The sequence below is a fragment of the Culex pipiens genome, chromosome 1 (assembly GCF_016801865.2).
Source record: "Culex pipiens pallens isolate TS chromosome 1, TS_CPP_V2, whole genome shotgun sequence".
Taxonomy (NCBI): Eukaryota; Metazoa; Arthropoda; class Insecta; order Diptera; family Culicidae; genus Culex; species Culex pipiens.
Window position 1 is genome coordinate 30,970,643 of NC_068937.1, and position 16,327 is coordinate 30,986,969.

General features: G+C 33.4%; 1 protein-coding gene across 2 annotated transcripts in view; it reads right to left on the reverse strand.

Moving 5' to 3' along the window:
- The window catches only part of LOC120430729 (putative mediator of RNA polymerase II transcription subunit 12), a 91,512-nt gene that overhangs the window by 60,057 nt on the left and 15,128 nt on the right, over positions 1–16,327 (reverse strand). Inside the window, exons 1-2 of one of the 2 annotated variants that reach the window (XM_039595840.2) lie at positions 2,260–2,379; positions 1,432–1,544 (exon numbers count right to left, since the gene is read on the reverse strand). The exons of the other annotated variant lie outside the window; for it this stretch is intronic. Of the exons in view, the coding sequence (XP_039451774.1) occupies positions 1,432–1,449 (18 nt within the window). The 5' untranslated portion in view covers positions 1,450–1,544; positions 2,260–2,379. Of the gene's footprint in view, positions 1–1,431; positions 1,545–2,259; positions 2,380–16,327 lie in introns of those variants that run through there. 2 annotated transcript variants of the gene reach the window in all.

The following is a 16,327-nucleotide window of genomic DNA, read 5'->3' on the forward strand; positions in this document are numbered from 1 at the left end:
TCCCATACTTTGAAGGTTACTAAAATTTTTTTTTGGTACGAACAGAATGGCTTGGAATACTAAACTTTGGTAAAAAACTGATAAAACTACATTGAGAAGCAATTTTTCAACAAATTTTGAAAATTCATCGATAATTGTAAAACAGTTGCAAATTGGATCCAATTCTGCCAAAGTAAAATTATTTTTTCATGAAAACAAGAAATATTCGAAATACAGATTGCATTTCGGATCCTTTGGGAAATTTTTCACTCAAATCAGGTTTATTTTTTTCTATATCATAAGTTTGAAGTGACGTTGAAACAAATTTTTTAAATATCTTTAAATTTTAAACCTCTATAGCCCAACCTCGACTCTAGACGAGCTTCGATTTAAAAATTCGCCAAAAATCAATTTTTCAACCAATTGAAAACGCATTGGAAAATTTTTTAAAAATATTTTAGGGGTTTCCAATGATTTTAAAAATGTCATTTTCTTAGAGGTCAACTTTGGTTGTGTTTTTTACTAATATTTCCTTTTTAAATAAGATGTATGCAGTAATTTTTCTAGTGTTCCAGACTATGCTTCTACTCATTTTTTTACAATTTTTATGATAATGGTGCCATTCTATAGCAGAAAATGTGAAAACAAGCAAAAAATTGAAAAAGTGACTGTAAAGACATGAAAAAATTAGATAGGCAAATTGTAATGATAAGAGGTGGCAGAATATGCCAAATACTACCAAAAACAAACATAAACTAAACTAGATAAATACAAATTGAAATACTAAAAATCAAGAAAAACATAAAACAAGAGAAGTAAAGTTTTTCGTAGAACAAAATTGCACAAAAAGACCTCCTGAACACGGTAAAAATAAAAATTTGGGCAGTAGAGGATTAAGGCTTTTTTAGTAACACACCCTTATTTTTTGAACAATTTAGGATTTTTTTGTATGTAAAACAGTAAATGATTTCCATCATCTAGGGCGAATCGGGACTGCAGATTGAATAGGGACAGCAGGTTTTAGAGCACTTAAAAGCTTGAAATATGGAAATCGATGCACTCATTGTATTAATCTGTGTCTATTCTATCCGAAACCTGTCAGAAATATCCAAATACTGTGCAGTAACAAGGCTAAACATCTGTCCCAATTCGCCCCATGTGTCCTGATTCGCACCAGATGACGGTATTTAATAACCAATTCCAATACATGATTTGAATAGATCATTCCTCTAACCAAACTGAACCAGAAAATTGATACGATTCAAAAAATTAAGTGATGTAATCCTTTGAAAATGCATAAAAATTGCAAAAAAAAAAACATCTTGCAGAAAAAAATGATTGCATTGAATTTTAAACAAAAAAATTCCGAGAGCAATTTTTTTAATTTTGTAGAACAAAATCATACACAAAGTACTAATTTCTCACAGTAACATTCTATATAACTAAACTTACCGTTTTTTGGAGACGCATCTCTTAATCCTTCAAAGGGCTCCTTTTGCTTGAATCCGCTGCTCACGAAATGATCCTTTTCCTCAACAGCAACAAATCACACACTTAAAACTTTCCTAAACAAAATTTAATCGTAAACAAAAGAAGAAATTAGCTAAATTCCAACACGTATATCAAAAGCAAAAAAGAAACAATCACTAAAACGTTGAAATATGTCACAGTAACCGTTCAAAGTTTCACTTTCGATCAAAATCAAAAGGATACAACAACAACAGAAAAAAAAAACTCAAAACCCAATAACTAATAACTTCGATGACGGATGTGATTAACATTCGGTGCACACAGGAAACAAGCAAGCAAGCGAAAAAAAAACGCTGAATAAAATATCGCCCTTAATATCGTTAGTTGATCATGCTAAACGTGTTCCAAGTACCCTAGCTGGGTTGGCTGGCAGATCACTTTTGCTTTCAAACTACTGTGCACACACTCTGGCTGGCTTGCCAGCCGAAAACCGATCGTTTTCCTTATTCCAATCCCGTTTTGTGGTGTGCTCGACTAGAGACACGAGCATTCAATTTCTCAACACACTAGTTGCAGGTTTTTTTCCTTCTTTTGGATTATGCACGTATTTGTTTGTTATTTCTTCACACTCTTTTCTGCAGTTTTTGGCTTTAATTAGTCACTTTAATCCAACTTGTCATGGTTTTCATCGATCCAGTTTCGCTTAAGGTCACTTTTATCCTTGCACAATCCGGTTATTCTCCGAGTGGTCCTCCTCCAAAAAAGCTATCCCTCCAAACTACACTAATCCACCCTCCCAAAAATACTAACTGAAACAAAACCCGCACTGCGACCGACTTCGACTACTCCGGGGACGTTCTTTGCGCAAAATGACTCCGGTGACCTATCCCGCACACTGTTTTATAACCTCCACTTCTTTTTTTTCCACCTTGCGCCGAGCTCGAGAGACTCGCGAGCGAAAATCGTTTCTGAGACCCCCGCGCGCAACAACGAGCGCGCGGTTCGTCGCTGGGGTGACGAAGCGCGCGCGTTCAAGTCTCCCGTCAACTTTGGGGTCCGAGAGAGCGTGCGCTCTCGAAACGTGGAATTTTCGAGAGTGAGAGTGGATTAGTGTACCCCAGTACTTAGTAGGTGGCTTACCGGGAGATTGGGAGAATGTTTGCTGTTGTACGGGGTGGAGCGGAGAGAATGCGGAGCTTAAGCTGAGTTACACCGTTGAAGTTGGGTGGGAAACGGTGTAGTCGAGAAAAGTTATGAGAATGCAGTAAACAATGCAAGTAAAAAGTAACTTGGGAATGGACTTGTTTTGGTTAGTTTTTAGATTTAGTGCAAAAATATTGCAATTTTAATAATAGTTTTTTTTTAATTAAAATATCTCAAATTTAAAGAAAAATACATTTAATTTTTGTTGATAATTACAAAGCACCGATTTAAAATGAATCTTGTTTTTTGGGACTTTAACTTTTCTTCACTTCTAACCAGCGATGTAAGAATAATCACCAGAAGAGTTTCTTTTGACACTCACTAATGCAGATATTCTAAGCAAAAATCGTCTCTCCTCTTTCATGCATGAAAAATCGGTAAAAAGAACATTAAAAACTTAATTACGATTTCACTATTACAGTGAAAAGAAAGTTGAATGTTCGAAGGTTTAAAATTTGGTTGATTGAATATTACCTGTTTTTAAGTAATTTTACTGAAAAAATGTGTAAAAAAAGTGAATTTAAACACAAAATGATGAAAATTTAACCAGCTCCTGATGTAAAATTAAATAATTTTTTGCTACAAATTCTATCACAATTCCAAGATGTAATATTACCATCATTTTTTTACTATGTTTAACATTCGTAGGTAAAACGTCACTCATCGATGACCTTTCACTTTTCATAGATGAGTAACTGTTTCATCAGTTCCCAAAATCGTGAACAAGCGTTCATGAAATTCGGAAACATGAACAAAGTGTTCAAAGCATTGCATACTATGTTGTTCCGAATTTTATGAACGCTTGTTCACGATTTTGGGAACTGATTTTTCTCCGTGTTCAAAAATATTTTTTAAAGCAACTTTGTTGGTGATCCTGAATCCTGAAGTGACACTAAGAATATATTTGTTGAATATGTAGTAAATTTCAAAGTATGAATATGTTCTCAAAATTGTTCACAAAATACTGCATTTTTTCGAAAATACTCAAATTTTCATATTTTGCAATACGCGTATCAAACGAAGCAAAATTTTGCATGCTTTTTCGCTTTATTAGAGTTTTTTGTAAAATACTAAAATTTTCACAAAATACCGTATTTTTTTCTAAAATACTCAAATTTTCAAAATATGCAATATGGGTATCAAGAAGCGAATAAAACGTGATTTTCGAGCAAAAAAACACGTTTTAGACGAATTTTGAATACGCTGTATATTTTTATAAGAACAAGTTAGCACCTCTTGCGGAAAGTTGTAGAGCAGAGCATCTGAATATGAATCCGGTTTTAATATAGCTTGGAACGTGGATTTTTTTAATATCAAATAAAAAAAACTTTATTTTCGTAAAACCGAAAAATTAGTTCTGGATGGACCCTTAAGGAAAAAAAATGGTTTAGCTAAAATACTTAAATTTACACAATTTTGAAACTATTTTCACCCATAAACCTGAAAATTCTAATGTACTAAAAATCTGTACAATTTTAAGTTTTGAAACATGCGAGCAACTCTCTATGGAATCGGTGGATTTCGACCATTTTTATTTTTTGTATTTTTTGATTTGGCTCAAACTTTGTGGGGGCCTTCCATATGACCAAATAAGCTATTTTGCGTCATTAGTTCACCCACACAAGTCTCCATACAATTTTGGCTACTGTCCATACAAAAATGGTATGTAAATATTCAAACAGCTGTAACTTTTGAGTGAATTTTCTGATCAATTTGGTGTCTTCGGCAAAGTTGTAGGTATTGTTGAGAACTTTTGAGAAAAAAATAGGTACTCGAAAAAAAAATTGCAGATTTTTTAATCAACTTTTTTTTTCACTAAAACTAAATTTCCCAAAATACGTATTTTTTGATTTTCGAGATTTTTTGATATGTTTAAGGGGACAAAAATCCACAACTTTTTGAGCCATAGAGAAACAAAAAATCTGCCGCTGAGTTATGAGTTTTTGAAAATAAATAGTGATTTTTGGAAGAAATCGAAGTTTCATGCAAAACAAATTTGACATTATATTTAAATGCAAAATTGAATTTGCAATCGAAAAGTACTTTACAGATTTTTTGATAAAGGGCTCCGTTTTCAAAATATAGCCACCGAAAGTTTGATTTTAGCGAAATATTTGCAGTTTTACGATTTTTAAAAATAGTGACCATGAGTGACCATTTCTAAAAAAAATTTTTTTAAAAGTTCAGAAAATTTGCTATAAAATTGTCTAAGAGACATTGAAGATTGGACCTCGGGTTGCTGAGATACAGCCGCTTTAAGAAAAAGAAACACGAAAATTGAAGTTTTGTAAATCTCACCAAAACAACCCAACATTTTCTAATGACGATATCTCAGCAACTAATGATCCGATTTTCAATGTTAAAACTTGAAACATTTGTGAAATTTTCCGATCCTTTTGAAATTTTTTTTTTAATTTTTTAAAATCAAGACTAATATTTTAAAAGGGCCAAACATTGAATATTACGCCCATTTAAAATGCTAGTCTTGATTTTAAAAAATTCAAAATTATTTTTTTCCAAGAGATCGGAAAATTTTACGAATGTTTCATGTATTAACATTGAAAATCGGACCATTAATTGCTGAGATATCGTCATTAGAAAATGATGGGTTATTTTGGTGAGATTTAGAAAACTTCAATTTTCGTGTTTCTTTTTCTTAAAGCGGCTGTATCTCAGCAACCCGAGGTCCAATCTTCAATGTCTCTTAGACAATTTTATAGAAAATTTTCTGAACTTTTCAAAAAAAAATATTTTTAGAGATGGCCACTCATGGTCACTTTTTTTTTTAAATCGAAAAACTGCAAATATTTGGCTAAAATCAAACTTTCGGTGGCTATATCTTGAAAAATATATCTTGTAAAGTACTTTTCGATTGCAAATTCAGTTTTGCATTAAAAAATAATGTCAAATTTGTTTTTGCATGAAACTAAGATTTTTTCCAAAAATCCCTATTTTTTCAAAAATTCATAACTCAGCGGCAGATTTTTTGACCATGTTTCTCTATGGCTCAAATGTTGCGGATTTTTGTCCCCTAAAACATATCAAAAAATCTCGAAAATCAAAAAATACCTATTTTGGGAAATTGAGTTTAAGTGAAAAAAAAGTTGATTAAAAATACTGCAATTTTTTTTCCTTGTACCTATTTTTTCTCAAAAGTCCTCAACAATACCTACAACTTTGCCCAAGACACCAAATTGATCAGAAAATTCACTGAAAAGTTACAGTTGTTTGAATATTTACATACAATTTTTGTATGGACAGCTGCCAAAATTGTATGGAGACTTGTATGGGTGAACCAATGACGCAAAATAGCTTATTTGGTCATAGGGAAGGCCCCCACAAAGTTTGAGCCAAATCAAAAAATACAAATAAAATCCATTTCCGGTTTTGGTAGAGAATTGCTCATACGGTATTTTATAAAAATAAATGATTGTTCGGCACTAAAACTGTGTGAGTTTCCGTTTCAAATTCCACGTCATTTGAAACCATATTGCAGAATATGAAAATTTAAGTATTTACAGTCAACCCTCTGTCTGTCGATCTTCTCGATATCAAAATTGCTCCATCTGTCAATTTATATTTCAGTCCCTTCGAAAACATGCTTTGATTTTTTCGTTCTTTAATGTGATACCTCTTGCTCTCGATGGTCCCTTCAATATCGACACAGAGAAAGTTCACTGTAACACAAAACACTAATATTTTCAAGATCTTTTCCAATATTTCGGATCGCTTGAAAATTTAGTTTTAATATTTTGTGAGTTTTTGAGTACGTTAAAAAAATAAATTATTCTGAATCAGCTTTGAATTTTCGGAGCGGTTTTGGGGCTTTAAATGTTGTCGAAACATGATTTAAAAATAATTTCAAATCTTTTTTCTTTTCTATAAAAAAGGAAAGAAAATTTGAATTATGGAATACTTTAGAATTGCTTATATTTTATAAAAATATGTTTTCCTTGTCAAAAAGAAAGCTATAAACACTCCCTTTTGATGATAACCAACGATTGACGACTTCCTTGTGCTCTACTAATCTAAAAGTGATGAAAGGTGTTTTGGCCATTGGCCTATTATCAGAGTAAAAGTAAAGCAAAACAAGTGATGTTTTCATGGCCCATAATTTGAGCGCTATACCGTGCCCGGTAAAACTAATCGAAATGGATGACGAAGTACTTCTGGAAATGCGTAGCTGATGATCGATCAATTTAAACCATTGTTGCCTTGAAAGCATTCAGTTTCAATATGCCGATGGGATGTGACATAGTTAGGGTTAAAAGTGGACTTTCTTTTATGTTGGTTGTTTAGCTTCAACTTTGTTATGATTGATTTAGCCTTGCCTTGCGTTTTTACAGCTTGCTGTTTTTGTTTATGGGACATTTATGCGAACATTGGCAGTAATCATGTTTTAAGGTTATGCTTGAAATTGGAAATTCCGAAATTCAATTTTAAAGTCCGTTAAAAGACTTTTAATTAAATTTGTTATAGTTTTATATTATAAAGACCAGATAGATAACAGTTTCGAAGAGGTCAATTAGTTGGTGAGGTTAGTTTTCAAAATCCATTTCAAGACATTCTTCCACCGACAACAGGTGTCGGACACAACCAGCAGGTAACTCCACCTGTGGCTTTATGTTTGTGCTCACCCCAGACTCACACACTCACTCAGTCACACTAATTGCTCTAAAATGGACTCAATTTAATCATCATTAGCGAAATCAACAGCCGCGCCGCAAACAAAAAGACTCGCGACACGTCGACGCTCGCCACCATCACCAGACCGAAGAAATCAAACAGTTCATTATTTTCACCAATTTAAACAATTTTCCAATCACACACACGCGGCGGCCCCACATGGCCGCCATTGACCAATTACAGCTCGTTCGCTCGTGTGCCGCGTTTGTAACACGATTCGTGAGTAATTTTCGCTAGGAAATTGAACACAAAAAGTAAATAAACTTGTAAACAAACTTGACAACTGTATCAATTTTCACGTTACTTGAGAAGATCGCTGCGCAAGTTTAAGGTTAGGTTCGGAAAACCCATCCACTTGGCATTTGTCGGGACCGCAACTGCTGCTGTCAACCGGAGCGATCTTACGTGACGCATTAATCGCGATCATCGCGCACTAATCGCGCGGTATTGACAGTAGTAGTGCTGCGACGCACGATGACAGCTATAGGGTGACACGCAACCTGAACCTTAGTTGGCGGCGGCGACGGTCACTTGGATCGATATCGGGTGCATTGGAACAGTAGGCCAGCAGGTGTAACCAGCGCGCGTGTTGGTAACAGTGGTTTCGGTATTTGGTCCAAATTAGGGCACCAGAGGCAATGCAGCAATAGTGGTACCCTTAAGTGATTGTTAGGTGTTTATACAACAACAAATTGTATTTTGTAGTTCAGTAAAGCTCTGGCTTTTTTTTCGTACGGCACGAAGAGGGTCGATATGGGTTTGCGCGTTGTTACTCAACACCTTTGCGTGGTCTAATAAGGAATCTGGTGGTCGGTACGGATTGTGGTGTTTACATTGCAGGGGAATGTGCCTTTTTTTTAACTTGATGTACATAAGAGCATCACCACCGTCGTTGTGGTCAGTGTATGCAAAAAATGGAGGGTCTTGAATTGGATGGATTTGCCAACCGCGTTCTTACACGTGTAGGGCTGTAACAAGCTTCATGAACAAGTTTTTTATAATCAATTGGGTTTATGTGAATCATGTTATTTTAATGATAAACACGAATGTATTAACTCGCCAATTTAGTAACTGTTGTTTGCACTTATTATGATATAATTGTTTTTGTTGAGTCTGCTTGTGAACTACACAGCAAAAAATATCTGTGTAAAATCACATGCAAAAGCATGCACATCACCTTTGTGAGCAAAAGCATGTAATATTGTATGAAAAAACGTGTACACAAAAAGCATTTACGCATGAAAAAAAAAGATTATGCACACCCCCAAAAATAACATCAATCTGGTGAGATCAACCATCTCGGCTATCTCACCGCTGTGAAAATGGCTGGATCAACACCGATATAGCTGCAAGTTCCCTATACATCGTATACAGTTAATACAGGATACGACGTACGGGAAACCTACTGTTACATCGGCGTTAAACCATAATTACAAGACGGTGGGATAGCCGAGATGGTTGGGGCGCGGACTTGGTAAGCTCGATTCGACTCTCGCCGTATTGATGATATTTTTGGGGTGTGCAAAATCTATTTTTTTTTCTTCCGTACATGCTTTTTGTGTACACGTTTTTTCATACAATATTACATGCATTTGCTCACAAAGGTGATGTGCATGCTTTTGCATGCGATTTTACCATCGGATTTTTTGCTGTGTAGACCACAACTAACATTGAAATAAGAGTAAATATTTCATTTCACAGATTCAACAAAAGAGCTAATGAACTCTATGGTCTGTAGATTATGACTAGGCTTAGTGGTTTTTCGCGCTCGAATTTTTCAAATTTCACGGGGACCTAAATTTCAAACACCAAATTTTACGCAAATTTCGCGGAACGTGAAAAATGTTTAAATAACTTTGAAAATCTTATGTTTAAATCACAAAAACTACTTTTTATGCATCATTATATATTATTCTTCAATAAACAAAAAGAATTTTTTTAATATTCGACTGATGAAGCTAAAAAACTTTCGCTAATTTACTTCCGTTATATCACTTTACATTTTATTGAATTTCATATCAAAGCAAGATTTAACAATCTTGTCCAGCCAAAATGAGTAAAATTAATTGAATTTTCTGTGACATTTAGCCCATTAAACATATTTTTTATGAGTTTCAGCTCATTTTTCAAAAACTAAATTTAAAATCAATTGGCAAAAAAATATTATTTTTAACAAAATCGAAATTTTTATTCTTAATGAGAAAAGAAAACAAAAAAAGTAGTATTTTTCACCTTTTATAGGAATTGTTCACCCAAATAAACAGTAAAAAAATTTAAATGTTTTTAAAATGTGATTCCAAAGATAAAAAATACTCTAATTTTATTTTGCATAAAACAAAGCTTGATTCTTTTAATTTCTTTCGAAACTTTACCATTCAAAAAAAAATGCAGTAAAATTTGTAATACAGCGAATGAAAATATTACTAAATTTAGTTAGTTTTTTCAAAAAAAAACTCAAAAATCTGAACATTTCATATACATTAAAGCTTTTTAATTGAAAACTTATTAAATTTATTTAAATATTTTTATGGATGAAATATTTATAAAGTTGTTATTTAAAAAAAATGATTAGAGAAAACTGATAAATTTCGCGAATTTCACTTCGTCCACGAAATCGTCAAAAATCACTAACCCTATATTAGTAATTAAACCAGGTTATTCACTCGCTTAATTCTACAGTTTGAGTTTGATACATTATTTTGATAAATATCGTTACATTTTCAAACAAACATAAGATTTCACGGGATTTAGCGGAAAAAAGCCAAATTTCGCGGATTTCACGCAGTCCGCGATATCGTGAAATTTCACTAACCCTAATTATGACCATCAACTGTGCAAATTTATTCCAGGATTAGAAATTGCATGCAGAATCAAGTTTACCGTTTTCAAGCCAAAAGCATTTTAGCTAGGGGTTTTTGAAAAATGTTCAATTTTGTCTTTAAAAAATCTCCTGCAAAAATATAAAAATAATAGAAATAAAAAAAAACTGAGGAAATGTAAAACAATTCTATTTTTTGATTTTATTGATCGATCTGCTGTTGGGAGAGGGATAGCCTCTTATAGTTGACCCTCATTTTTTTTTAACCCGCAATATGTTGGAATCTTTTGCTGGAGCAACACGAGAAAAGGGCATATTTTGATAATTTGAAAATCAAGCCTTATATTTTAAAATATCCAGAATGTGTGTTTTTAGCCTCTGAAAGGTAATTTTAAAATGTAAGAACTTTTATTGGAAAGGGCAGAAATCGAATCAATAAAATCCGGGGCATGAAAACTAAGGGCGAATTAAAAAATTTTAATAGCAGGCTCAGTAACCAGTAGTCCGATCAAATTGGTCAAAAAATGAAAGAAAGTGTGTGAAATTATTGCTAGGAGTGCTATTCGTCGTTAATAAATTATTTTTCTAAATAAAACTTTATACTGACAATAAAAAAAACAAAAAAAAGAGTCATTTTCGAATGCAAGTTAGATTTTGTATCATAAAAATGATTTCCGTAATTTTATTTGAGAATAATTGATATATTTATTCAAAAAATCAAGTTTTTCAAAAAAAAAATATTTCTCCTGTAACAAATTTTGCTCTATCCAAAACTCAAGCGTTAAAGATGCCTACTTTACTCCTATAAAAAATCAAAAATGAATATAAAACGTTTTTTTGGGAATTCCACAGAGTAGTTCTCTACGAATTCGCTATATTTTCGTGATGTTTTTTAGTATTGGATGAAACTTTGTCCATGCACTCTGTATTAAAAAAAAGCAATTTTGCATAATTATTTCTCCATACAATTTTAGGGACTGGTCATACAAAATGGATATGTAAATGTATGAATTTATGTATCTTGAGAAAGGGATTTTCTGATCGATTTGATGTCTTCGGCAATGTTGTAGGTTATAATCAGGAATTTTCGGAAAAAATAGGTACACAAAAAATAATTAACTTTTTATCACAAAAATATAAATGCCCAAAATACGAATTTCTTGATTTTAGATTATTTTTTTTTTTTGTTTGTTTTAAGGGATTTAAGAATACATCTTCCGAGCCATAGTGTGTGATTGTGCAAAAACTGGTTTTTTGAAGATTAAGTTTAAAAAAAATTGAAGACCTGGACAGATAAACTATCAAAAGTCATTTTTAAAAGCAAAACCAAACTTGCAATCGAAAAGTATTTTAATTTTTTTTTAAATGGAGCATTTTTAATTTATAACTTTTTAGGTATAATTTTTTGATTTTGTTCGTTTTTTACACTTTGAAAATAATTCTTGAAAAAAGCATCCCAAGAAAAAAATAGTTTTGAAAAGCATTGAAATTTTTGTTAAAATTTTTCACTGAAACTTTGAAAATCGGGCAATTAGTTTCTGAGTTTCTGATGAATATGATTTTTCTAAGTGTCACCTAACTAGCCTGTAATTTTCAACATTCAATATCTTGGAAACTATTGGTCCAATTTTCAATGTAATCTTTTTTTTCTAATTTTTTTCATTAAAAATAATTTCACAATAAATAATTTGTAAGTCCAAACTATCAATATTTTCCAAAAAAAAAACACGAATATTTCAAAAATTCAAATCCCCTGAACCAAATTTTGCACTAAAAAGCAATATTGCCCGGAAGGTGTCAATTTTTAATCCATTAAAACAAATAAAAAAAATTAATTAATTAATAATTTTGGGAATTTAAATGTAAGTGATAAAAAGTTAAATTTTAAAAATTCTGCTATTAATGGAGTTTAACTTAAACTTTTTGAAATGCTTTTGCTTTTGCTTAAAACCATGATAAAACACATGCTTTGTTTTGGAGAGATTGAAGCGATTTAAATTTTTTAAATGTAAATAAAAAAAATGGAAATTATACTGTAAAATTGCCGTAAAAATCTTTTTTTTTGTTATGCCACGAAATTTCATTTTTTTGCCGTAAAAAATCACCTTGACGAAGACACCAAATCGATCAGAAAATCCCTTCTCAAGATACAGATTTTCAAATACACACATGCCCATTTAATAAAAATAAATTTTTTGAAACTTTTAATGACTTTAGATCAATTGATTTTTGAGAAATAATAATTGATTTTTTGAGACGTATGTTTCAAGCCAAAATATAAACACAACTATTAAATTGACAACGTTTGTACTTAGATGGGGATTTATGCAGTGAAGTTTAAAATGTGTATTTATTTATTTATGGGACCATCCATAAACCACGTGGTAACTTTTTTGAGAATCTATTCCCCCCCCCCCTTCGTGGACAATTGTCCATACAAAAAATAACTTTTTTGTATGGATCGTGGAAAATCGCCATATCCACCTCCATCCCCCCCCCCCCCCCGTGGTTTATGGATGGTCCCTATCAGGGTTGTTAAAATATCAAAATATCAGCTCTCAGCAACTACAATTATCCCGCCTAGTATTCATGCCTCAAATACAACTGCTCTTCTCTCCTTATTGAAACTCTCAGCGCCGAACATAGCCGAACACGTTTTCGTGTTTACACACTCGCGATTGACATTTTCTTTTTCTCTCTCATTCCCGCTTCCATGATCATCCTACCGCAACAGCGTTTAACCACAAAAGCCGCCACAAAACCAATTTCGCAAGCGCAGTTTAACGGGACGTCATGCGTGGTCGGTTCCTAATCGCCATCTCGCGTTCTCTGGTTGCAGTTTTCGGATCCACTCAAAAAAATATTCACATTGAAGTTACGTGAAAATCTATGTGGTATTTTTCCACTAAAGTTTTCACGTAACTTCTATGAGGTGACGCTAGTAGAAATGAAATTTGCTTGGCCAGATCATTTCACGTTGATTCTACGTGTTTCACACGTAAAAGCTAAATGAATCAAACGATGATTTCTATATGTTTGTTGTAGTAAAAGTTATGTTTTTTTTTAGTTTTAGGAGATTATTTCTTTCACTTTTGTTAAATATAAATAAGAAGAAATTGAGTTCAGTTTTTATAACTTATTTTATTTATCAATCAATAATTTTCTTCTGAGCGGTCTAATCCGTTTCAACGCACAATACTTCTTGTTCTTCCCAACAATTGTTAATAATTGCCCCGATGATGAGCTTGACCGAGGATCAACGATTAGTCGAGTCCTTTGCCTTGTCCACCGACCACGTTTAGCTGCTGCTCCTGTCATGACCGGCATAAGGGTGACCGCAGAGCACCCGGTGTAGACGATTGGATCAAGCTGGACACCAGCCCCATGACCTGGAACGGGTACTAGCACTTCTCCAGAACACACTCGGCGTTGACCACGTCCGTTACATTTCTGGTGGCGTCACCACAGTTGCACCGGTCTTGATAACTATTCCGACCGAAGAAACCGGGATCGCCTTCTAGCGGTCCTTCGGGATACAGCCAATGTTGGCAGCGGCCACCATTCCAGAGGCCACAGGGAAAAGAAATGCGTCTGCCAGAGACCGGTCTCTGAAATAAGAAAAAAAAAACATCAAATAAGCAAGAAGAAACCATTTAAACTTAATATTACTTACCAACTTTTTCATTTTTAAAGAAATTTTTTGAGCACAGTCCGGCAGCAGGTCTTCACTGTGCGCCGTAAATTTTCATACTAAAATAGTCACGTAGAAATTTGGCGAACTCGAGAAAAAAAGGTGCGTTGAAGTTACATTTCAAAACACATAAAAGCTACATGAAAAAACCTAGTGGAAAAATACTATAAGGTTTTTCACGTAACTTCAACGTGCAAATCTTTTTTTTCCAGAACACTTTCACATTATTTTTACGTGTGTCACGTAAAACGAGCCTAGCGAGGGGAAAATCGGGGTTACGTGATTTTTCAGGTAGCATCAACGTGTGGATTATTTTGAGTGGAGAGATTGAGAAACTCAGCGGTGAGAGCGCATAGTCGAGGAAAAGGGGAAGAGTGATAGAGAGAGAATGACATCGCTGGGAATCACGAGACACAAGAAGAGATCCCACAAGCTATAGTGACGGCCGCTATACTCTCGGATGTTTTTGGTACAGAGATAATCAATTGATAGCTTTTCTATCACACATTTGCAACACTGGTCCCAATACAACATCCGACAACTTGTGAAAAAAACATATTTATTCAATCTCACCCATGTCTGCTGTCACCTCACCAGAAAATAAATTGTTTCATTTCAATTTGTTTATTTTAATGGATTATCGTCATCGTCATCATCATCGTAATTAATGCTGATGAAATAATCATAGATCGATGACAGTATTAACAATAAATTTGAAGCCCCAAAAAATATCAACAATAATTTTACCGTTTCACAACATTGAACCAGATAAAAGATATGCTCTGTTTTTTTTACTGATTTGACCAAATTGGATTTAATTTAAAAAGCGATCTGTTAAAATAAGGCATACAAAAATGTAGAAAGAAATAGGTTGACGAATTTTGTTGTCAAGACATTTCTTGCTGAAATAACTTCTTCTCTTTATTCAGCGACTTTTCTGAAAATAACTAAAAACTCTACTCGCAACCAAACAGCAACTAATTAATGCTCGTCACCGATTGTCGTCAACGTGCACGAATATATCACGCAAGGCAAGGCCAACTCTTGGACCAAACTGTTGCTACAGGAGTCACCTCTTCCTATACGCTTTTCCTCGTTCGGTTGAACGCGTAATCTGTGCGCCTGGGCCCGGTGGACCATGACGGCACGGCAACCGGCCCAAAGAGCTAGGCTTGCATTTTTAACTTTTAATTTGTAATTTGCAGAGCTGCCACACGCCAAGTGTGACAAAACAGAAGCTACCGGTTGGTAAGGCTGATCTAAGATTGTTGAACGTTTTACCTGAGTTGTAAAGTTTTACGTAAATTTTATTAGAAATGGAGTTAACTTAAAATGGCAATTTTAATCATTGATTTTTTTTACGGATGAAAATGAAAATATCATTTTTATCTTTCACCCACGAGAATGATGAATTTGAAGGATTTGCAAAACATTTTCAAGGCAAATCTAACAATCAATGATATATGAATATGATATTCGTTGAGGTTTATGTTATTAAATGTTTTTGCTAACAATTTAGTTAAAACAGCCTCTATTTAAGCTGGGTCATCCAATTTAACAGTCATGTAACAAATCAACGAATTGTGAACTTATTTTAAATTTCCTCAAGTTGCTCAAAGGTTAAGTTTATACTGTTTGTACTCGACAAGGAAGCAGAAGGCAAACCTAAGAAGGTCAAGAGTAGAGGGTGACGAGCGGGAATTCCCGGGAAAAATTTCCCGGGAAATCGACCATTTTTGGACCTCTCGAATCCCGGGAAATTCGGTCGAGACTCCCGGGAAATTTTAAACCTAGAAATATCGAACCAAAATTATATAAACTAATCAGAAAAAAATTGAAAAATTCCAAATTGTTTAGAACATTGAATGTTTGATGATCGATGTTCAAGTTCGAAATATTCAATGCTTCTCTAATCTTCTTATTCAGAAGGTGTAAATTTTAACTTGTCAAAATTTCCAATAACTATAATTAAGAGAAGCAAAAGAAAAACAGATCCCAAAATTTTCCTTATAAAATATTTAGCAGTTACACCCCAGAAATTAAACCAAATGTTTTATTTTCAAATATATTTTTTTTAAATAATTTCTATGAGGGAAAAGCTTTTTCAAGTTAAATTAAATTTCCATATCTTCTCTCGAGCATAGCGATCCTCATAATCTACTTTTTTGTGAACTTTTGGGTTTTCCTGATAAGCATAAATATTTCTTCAATGAATATTTACAGTTGACCTTAAAAATTACAAAAATAAAACAGTTTTCATTTTTCATTTCATTTCATTTATTGGATTGTTTTGGCAAAAACATCAGTGCAGTAATTAACCTAAGCTGAGATATGGGGTACCTTTCAACAGCTAACTAAATCAAACGGTGTTAGAGTTTACTGGTACACGGGAGAACAAATTGAGCAGGGGAAGGAAAGAGGTTACAAAATAACCTTCGAAACATAAAACAGTTTAATTTATTGTTTTGAGTTTTTGTTGA